The sequence below is a fragment of the Macrobrachium nipponense genome, chromosome 14, assembly GCF_015104395.2.
Source record: "Macrobrachium nipponense isolate FS-2020 chromosome 14, ASM1510439v2, whole genome shotgun sequence".
NCBI lineage: Eukaryota > Metazoa > Arthropoda > Malacostraca > Decapoda > Palaemonidae > Macrobrachium > Macrobrachium nipponense.
Window position 1 is genome coordinate 41,908,221 of NC_087207.1, and position 8,737 is coordinate 41,916,957.

An 8,737-nucleotide genomic window follows, 5' to 3' on the forward strand; every position below is an offset into this window, starting at 1 on the left:
CTTGTAGACAAAAAGGTAAATAAAGGACAAAATCCCTAAATATATTTCAATAAGATAAGACGATAAGAGACCAAACAAAAAGATACGTACTGCAAAAAGATCCCGTAAAAAAAGAGAGAGGAGAGAGAGATGAGAGAGAGAGAGGGAGAGAGAGAGAGAGAGCGAGAGAGAGAGAGAGAGAGAGAGAGAGAGAGAGAACTGCAGAAATTTATAACACCTAGAAAAACAAGGCATGATTGGAAATCTTTCAGAATGTTTCTTGCTATATTTTTGATAAATCGAAATATCTCTTGTGAAATATTGAAAATCAAGGAAAAAGAGAGGGATATAGAGGAGAGTAAGATGAATTGGGTACTCCCAGTTTGAAGAAAAGAAAATGTGGCCTTAACTTGGCCTGCCCTTAGCAGCAGCTGTTGTGTGACGTTATTGTCTAGATGTTGTCTGAAATACGGAGAGAAGTCTAACGCAAGGATAGTCATGTTGTTTATAGGCTGCCTATTCACTGGTGAGGTTCCTCCTAATACTGATGATGGAGTGAACAGGCCAAGGAAATGGAATTGAACGAGAGAATTTCGCCTTGCGAGACACCACACAGTACCAGAGAGAGCAGCAATGAACTTGGACAGGATCATTTTTCAGCTGCAACAGAGGCTTGACTACACTGAAGACATTCAGAAGGCGGGCGGAAAGGAAGAAAGCACTCGTGTGATCCAGATAACTCAGGGGGTGTTGCAACAACACCCCGGCAATGGAAAGAAAGGGCCACTTATTCGAAGGTGAGGACGTTGTTTCTGAAGGAGAACGATCAAGTGAAGAAGGAGAAGGACCTGCAGATATAGACCGAAGAAGCGGCGCGGATGGCGAGGCTCGTCCAGGAACGAAAAGCGCTAATCCGACAGAAAGACGCCGAGGTCAGGTTCCAGCTCCTGCAGAGGAAGTGGGGAAGAATCTCACAAAAGGAAACGTGTACTACATTGTGAAGTTCAGGTTGCGAAACTGAAGAGAAACGAGCTGAGGTGCCTTCTAGAGGAAGGGAATCATCGCTTCAAGTCGCTGGATAGGAACAACGGTGTCCAGGGCGAACGGAACGACCAGTTGGAAGATGAGGTTCGACAGCTGCGAGGAGCGAAGGAGAATCGGTTTGACAGCTCAAGAACCACCAGGGAAATTACAGATGCCTGGAAACTGAAGGAGCAGCTGTCCATGTTCAAGAATGGCGCGACCAGGTCTAAGCTGGCCTTGCGAAGAGGGCCTCAGATGTCAAAAATTTGAGAATGTTTGTTGTATGGAAAGTTTTTTTTTTTTTTTTTTTTTTAATCAATAAAGTTTATTTACAAACTGCGATTTTCATTTACACATTATTTTTTTGCAGCCAATTTTGTTATTTACATAATAATTCGAGTTTAACTCGAATTTAAAGGACTTCTTTCATAAATCCATGTGTTAGAATTGATTTTAGTTTGCAATGGATTTTAGGAGTGAACTGCAATACTTTATTTTATATGGAAGGTTTGATGTTTATATGTAATAAGTTTGCTTTGTTAATCGTTGAAGGATATGAAAGTTAGAGGGAAATAAGTATAAAATGTTTTGTAAGAGTTTTATTGATTCCTGAAAGGGTAAGGATTGGTGGAGTGCCAGGATTCGAAGCAGAAGATACAGAGAAGATTGGTGGAGTGCCAGGAAAAGCAGCGGATTCAGAGAAGATTGGTGGAGTGTCAGGAGAAGCAAACGATTGAGAGAAGATTGGTGGAGTGCCAGGAGAAGCAGAGGATTGAGAGAAGATTGGTGGAGTGCCAGGAGAAGCAGAGGATTCAGAGAAGATTCAGGGAGCGTCAGAAGAAGAAGCAGAGTATTCAGAGAAGATTTGTGGAGTGCCAGGATAAGAAGCAGAGGATTCAGAGAAGCCCCTGAAGAATTGAAAGGATTCAGTGGCATATTCTGGTTCTAAGGTTAAACAGAGGTGTTACTCTCTTAAGGGACGGCGGGCAAGGCCCGCCAGCCCAGCGTCCCGGGCGGGACGGGCCCGCCAAGAGTCCCGGGAGGGCGGGCCTCCGCCTGCCAGGCGTCCCGGGTAACGGGTCGGGCCTCCCGCCCGCCAGGCGTCCGGGGACGGGGAGGGCTGGGCCCTCCGCCCGCCAGGAGTCCCGGGGACCGGCGGGGCCCCTCCGTCCGCGCCAGGCGTCCCTGGGGGACCGGCGGGTACCTCCGCCGCCAGGCGTCCCGGGGCACGGGAGGGCCTCCGCCCGCCAGGCGTCCCGGGCCGGGGACCGGAGGGCGTCCCTGCCCGCTGGGGGGGGGGGGAGGGGCCGTCCCGGGGACCGGCGGGGCCCCGCCGGCGCCTACGATCCGTCCGGGGACCGGCGGGCCTCCAGTCCGCCCAGGCGTACCCGGGGACCGGCAGGGTCCTCCGCCGCCAGGCGTCCCCCCAGGGACCGGCCGGGCCTCCCGCCCGGCCAGGCGTCCCGGGGAACCGGCAGGCCCCTCGCCCCCCGCCAGGCCGGTCCCGGGGGACCTGGCGGGCCATCCGTCCTGCCAGGCGTCCCGGGGAACCGGCCGGGCGTGCCGCCCGCCAGGCGTCCCGGACGGGGGGGACCCGGCGGGCTTCCGCCCGCCAGGCATCCCGGTGGACGGCGGCGGGCCTCCGCCCGCCAGGCGTCCCGGGGGCACCTCGGCGGGCCTCTTGCCCGCCAGGCTGTCCCGGGGACCGGGGGTCGGGTCCCCGGGGACCCGGGGACCTGGGCGGGCGGTCCCCGGGGACTGGCGGGCGGTCCCGGGGAACCGGCGGGCGGTCCCGGGGACCAGCGGCCTCCCCGCCCGCCAGGGTCACGGTAGGGGACCCGGGCGGGCCTCCGTCCCCGCCCCAGGCGTTTCACGGCCCGGGGACGGGCGGGCCTCCGCCCGGCCAGGGCGTCCCGGGGACCGGCCGGGCCTCCGCCCGACCCAGGCGTCCCGGGGACCGGCGGGCCTAACCGCCCGCCAGGCGTTCCCGGGGACCGGAGGGGCGTCCGCCCGCCAGGCGTCCCGGGGACCGGCGGGCCTTCCCGCCCCGCCAGACGTTTTTTTTTCACCCGGGGGAACGGCCGGGCGGGCCATCCAGTCCGCCAGGCGTCCCCGGGGGGACCCCCCACCCCCCCCCACACCCCAACCCCTCCACCCACAGGGGGCCTCCCGCCCGCCAGGCCGTCCCCAGGGACCGGCGGGGCCTCCGACCCGCCAGGCGTCCCGGGGAGGGGAACCGGCGGGCCTCCGCCCCGCCAGGCCGGTCCCGGGGACCGGCGGCCCCCGCCCGCCAAGGCTGTCCCGGGGAACCGGCGGGCCCTCCGTCCCGCCAGGCGTCCCCGGGGGGGACCGGGCGGGCCGTCCGTCCCGACCAGGCGGCGTCTCCCGGGGGACCGGAGGGCGGGCCGACCGCCCCCAAGGCGTTCCCGGGGACCGGCGGGGCCTTCCGACCCGCCAGGAGTACCCGGGGACCCGGGGGCCGGGCCCCGCCGCCAGGCCGTCCCGGGGACCGGCGGGCGGGACTCCGCCCCACCGACAGCGTCCCGGGGACCGTGGCGGGGCCTCCTGCCCGCAAGGCGTCCCAGGGGACCGGCGGGGCGGTCCCGGGGACCAGGCGGGCCTCCGCCCGCCAGGCATCCGGGGACCGGCCGGGCCTCCGTCCCGGGCAGGGTCCCGGGGACGGGCGGGGCCTACCCGGGACCGCCCAGGCGTCCCGGGGACCGGCGGGCCTCCAGCCCGCCAGGCATCCCGGGGACCGGCGGGGACTCCGCCACCCCCAGGCGTCCCGGGACCGGCCCCCGAGGGCTTCTGCCCGCCAGGCCCCCGTCCCGGGGACCGGCCGGGCTCTGCCCGCCAGGCGTCCCGGGGACCGGGCGGGCCGGTCCGACAAGGGGACCAGCGGGCCTCGCCGGCCAGGCATCCCGGGGACCGGCCGGGCCTCCGTCCCGCCAGGCGTCCGGGGACCGGGCGGGCCTCCGCCCGCCAGTTGGCGTACCCGGGGACCGGCGGGCCTCCGACCGCCAGGCCGTCCAGGGGACCGGAGGGCCTCCGCCCGGGCAGGCCGGTCCGGGGACCGGTGGGCCTTTCGCCCGCCATGGCGTTTCCCGGGGAGCCGGCTGGGCCTCCGTCCCGGGCCACCACGGTCCCGCGGACCGGGGGCCCTCCGCCCGACCAGGCGGTCCCGGGGACGGGCGGGCTTCCCGGCCCGCCAGGCCGGCCCGGGGACCCGGCCGGGCCTCCGCCCGCCAGGCGTCACCCGGGGACCGGGGCGGGCCTCCGCACCGCCAGGCGTCCCCAGGGGACCCGGCGAGGGCCTCCGTCCCGCCAGGGCTCCGTCCCGGGGACCGGCGGTCCTCCGACCCGCCAGGCGTCCCTGGGGAACCGGCGGGCCTCCTGCCCGCCAGGCGTCCCGGGGACCGGGCTGGGCCGGATCCACCGGGGACCGGAGGGCGGTCCCGGGGAATGCCGGCGGGCCGGTTCCCGGGGACCCGGCCGGGCTGTCACCCGGGGACCAGGCGGGCCTCGCCCGCCAGGCTTCCCGGGGCCGACCGGCGGGCCTCGTCCCGGGGCCAGGCCGGTCCTCGGGGACGGGCGGGCCTCCCGCCCGCCCAGTCGTCCCGGGGACCGGCGGGGCCTCCGCCCGCCAGGCGTTCCCCCAGGGGACCGGCCGGCGGGCCCTTCCGTCCCGCCAGGCGTCCGGGGGACCGGCGGGCCGTCCCGCACCCGCCAGGCCGTACCCGGAGGGACCGGCGGGCCTTCCTGCCCACCCGCCAGGACGTCCCGGGGAGGGCCCGGGGACCGGCGGGGCCTCCGGTTCCGCCCAGGGGAGTCCCGGGGGACCGGCGGGCCTCCAGGCACGCCAGGGGCGTCCGGGACCGGGCGGCCTACCGCCCGGGGCCCAGGCCGTACCAGGGGACCGGCGGGCCTACGCCCGGGCCAGGCGTCCAGTGGGAAACCGGCAGGGCCCTCCGCCCGCCAGGCGTCCCGCGGGGACGGGCGGGCCTCCGCCGCCCAAGGCGTCCCGGGGAGGGGAACCCAGGGCGGCGCCTGCCAGGGGACGTCCCGAGGGGAGGCGGGGGGGCCTCCCGACCCCCCACGACCAGGCGCCGGGGATCCCGGGGCCGCGGCCTCCGACCGCAGGGTCCGGGGACCAGGCCGGGCCTCGGGCCCGCAGGCGTCCCGCCGGGGTGGTACCGGCGGGCCTCCGGCCCGCCCAGGGCGTCCCGGGGACCCCGGAGGGCCCTCCGACGCCAGGCGTCTCGGGGGATCCCGGCGGGCCTCCGCGCCAGCAGTCCCGGGGGAACCCGCGGGCCTCCGCCCCGGGCCAGGCGGGGTCCACCTCCGGGGACCGGGCGGGCCTCCGCCCGCCCAGGCGTCCCAGGGGACCGCCCGCCACTCCCACTTGCCCACCCGCCAGGGCGGTCGGGGGAACCCGGCGGGCCTGGGCCGCCAGGGCCCAGGGCGTCCCGGGGACCGGGGACCCGGGGCAATCCCTCGCCCACCCAGCCAGGCGGGTCCCGGGGACCGGCGGGCCTCCGCCCGCCAGGCGTCCCGGGGACCCGGCCGCGGGCCTCCGCCCGCCCAGGCGTCCAGGGGACCGGGGAGGGGCCTCCGGGGACCCGACAGGGGAGGGTCCCGGGGGACCGGCGGGCCTCGGGGATCCGCCCCAGCCCGTTCCAGGGGACCGGCCCGGGCCTCCGCCCGAACAGGGAGTCCCAGGGACCCGGAAGGGCCTTACCGCCCGAAAGGCGTCCCGGGCGGCGGGACCTCCGCCCGCCAGGCATCACGGGAACGGCGGGGCCTCCGCCCGCCAGGCGTCCCCCAGGGACCCGGCGGGCCTCCGCCCGCCAGGCGTCCCGGGAACGGCGGGCCTCCGCGCCCGCCAGGCGTTTCCCCGGGGACGGTGAATGGTTGTATTGTTACGATTTGTTACACTATATCGTCGTTAACATAGCGTTAGTATTGTGAGTATGAAATGGTTTTATATTTATATGAAGCCCCATTTTTTCCCAATTGGAAATGATGTGTTTAGCTTCTCCATAAGCTCTTCTTTGTCTTTTGAGTTTTATGGTAAAACTGTCTTGATTAAAGGCCCAAATTTGGATCATAAGTAAGCATATGAAAAAATTACTTAGTGGATATTCCTGATTTGATGCCTGAACTTCAAACGCTAATATCTTCTCTCTTCTCTCGTCTCTACTCTCCTCTCTCTCTCTCTCTCTCTCTCTCTCTCTCTCTCTCTCTCTCTCTTTCTTTATCTCTCTCCTTTCTTTATCAGTCTAGGTCGTCTCCTTTCTATCATCCCGTCTTATCATTTTGTCTTTGAGTAAGATGATGCTTATTGATATGAAAAATTTCCTACAAGACATATATGGGAACAGATACATTTCCCACAATGGATTCTGTCAAAAATGGGACCGAAACAATTGTTACAGAAATTCGAGGTTTTAATTTGCTTTTTGATTCGGGATACCATCTCCCAGCTGAGTTTTCACTTGTCAAGAATTTGTCGCATGCACATTTCCATGACAAGAGAGAGAGAGAGAGAGAGAGAGAGAGAGAGAGAGAGAGAGGAGAGAGAGAGAGAGAGAGAGACTTGTAAAATATGAAGTTTACAAACTTTGTGGTTTATTGAAATTGACACCCATAACTTTTGAGTAACAGAGACGGCCCAGACGGGCAGAGGAGGGGAATTTCAAATTTACTACCATTTGCATATATATATGATAAATTCAGTGTCAAAGGCTTAGTTTGGTTGTCTCGGAAATAAAGAGCATTTTGTTAGTATATGAATTCCACCGGAAAGTTAAGTAAGGAGGAATTATGTAGATCAACTTACATATCAAATATGCTTGATACTAGAGAGAAGCTTTTTGTTTTTCAGAACAAATGGGCACTTTTATCAAGAGCGAACAGTAGTCCACAATATATATCTATTGCCTGTATTTTTGGTAGATACAAATGTTCATTGATTATTATGAAAGGTACAGCTACAATATCAATCAAGAGAACTAATTGCATATGTTTAATCTGTATCATATTTAATAGTGACAGTATTTTCATCAATATAAAACCCTGGAGATCGGACCAAACCTGTCACCTCTTCTCTGCAATAATTAGACATCATCATAAGATAGATATAAAAAAAAAAGTCATTGTCTCCCCACACCATTACCATTGAACTATCAGATCAAGATCCCTTTGAAGTTGCCAGACTTGCCAGAATCATCTGTTAAAAAAAAAAAGGAATGGGAACCCCACGTAAATAAATGTAAATAAAACCAAAAATGACATAAATCAAAAAGTCATATGGAAAACATCTCTGAAATAAAGTTTAAAATACACACACACCACTCTGGCTCAAAGGTACGCTTACCCATTTCAAATGTGAGCTACTAACACTTAAACAAAATTTAACTGTATACGGCCATTCCCAAAACAAGGCTGCTTCTCCCACTTAGTTATCTTACCCTCCATTATGTAGGGGAACAGCTCGTATGTACACAGGCACGAACTTTCTCACAAGACACTTCCCTTAGATATGACGTCACTGATTCGTCACAAGTTCATTGCACTGGAACAGATGCATGACGTCATATACAGCTCATTATCACGTCATAAAATCTACCCAGAACCAGATCCTCGCTTCTGCTCATGAACGGACATAAGACGTGATCTGTCTTTGCTTAGGCAAGCCAACTTCCTACATGGCGCCACCCCAAGTGATGCGTCAACATTTCTGGAGCTCGCTTTGTCTCCGTGGGAGCTAACACTGAATCTAATCATTTTAAGACCCCGCTTGTTTCCATGGGAGTCAAAATGATGACATCCATCGTTTCCAAGAATATCACCATAGATCAACAAAAAAAAGCACTTTGCATATATAATAGAAGCTCGGGCACCACCTCTGAATGTCCTCATTCACCAAAGTTTATATAAAACAATAAATAAAAAAACACACACTGCCACACAATTAACATCATATTAGAATAAAACATAAAAAAAAAACTGCACGTCTCTGGCAGCACAAGGTCCATCATATGAATAAAACAAACCCGGACAGGTTATATTACAGTGTAACTATAATAAACAGTCCACTGTAGAGCGCATATCTTCCCATCTGCAATTTCGACGCACCGGTGGTGTGTGGTGTGTGTGTGTGTGCGTGTGGCCTGCTGTATACAGACTGTAGAAAACATCTCCCGGTAGAAGACAACTGACGCGACTATCACCCCCATAATCGTCCAAAAGGCGTCGTCAATCCTCGTAGACTCGTAAATTCTTTTGCATGACGGCAGCATGCGACATCTTGCTCCACAAAATTCCAAAAAAGGTAGCTGAAGGACGTCTTGCTGGCGTAGTCCATTGCGTCGTAGGGGACTGGTGTTTATGGTGCTTTAAGTATGTACGTCAGTCAGGCCACCGTCAGTTAAAGAGGAATTCAACCCTAAATATACATCTGTTTCCAATAATGACCTCAAAATTCCAAGAAATACCAAATGAACATTGTCCATAATGTGCCAAAACCACTCGGATATACCACATAACTACTGAACCACTTCTTATAAAACCTAACACCTGAACTTACCAAAACAATTCTAACACCTCAAAGAAAACGGGCCAACATCTGTGAGAAATCACCTCTTAAGACCACAAAATCATAAATCACCATTAATATTAAAAAAAAAAAAAAAAAAAAAAAACGATAACTCCGTAAACTAAATTCTTCAATAAT

General features: G+C 59.3%; 1 protein-coding gene across 1 annotated transcript; it reads left to right on the forward strand.

The window, feature by feature from the left end:
- The first annotated feature begins 612 nt into the window (after nucleotides 1-612).
- Nucleotides 613-5,956, forward strand: LOC135226206 (collagen alpha-1(I) chain-like). The gene is made up of 3 exons (XM_064265648.1): nucleotides 613-776; nucleotides 900-1,216; nucleotides 1,980-5,956. The coding sequence occupies exons 1-3, from the start codon at nucleotides 613-615 to the stop codon at nucleotides 5,954-5,956; spliced, it is 4,458 nt and encodes a 1,485-aa protein (XP_064121718.1).
- Nucleotides 5,957-8,737: the final 2,781 nt, after the last annotated feature.

Excerpts from the sequence above, each read along its gene's own strand:
- LOC135226206 (XM_064265648.1), top strand. The coding sequence starts at position 613 with ATGAACTTGGACAGGATCATTTTTCAGCTGCAACAGAGGCTTGACTAC. Across the intron at positions 777-899 it reads AAAGGGCCACTTATTCGAAG|AAAGACGCCGAGGTCAGGTT; the intron begins GTGAGGACGTTG and ends CTAATCCGACAG. Across the intron at positions 1,217-1,979 it reads GCTGTCCATGTTCAAGAATG|GGACGGCGGGCAAGGCCCGC; the intron begins GCGCGACCAGGT and ends TACTCTCTTAAG.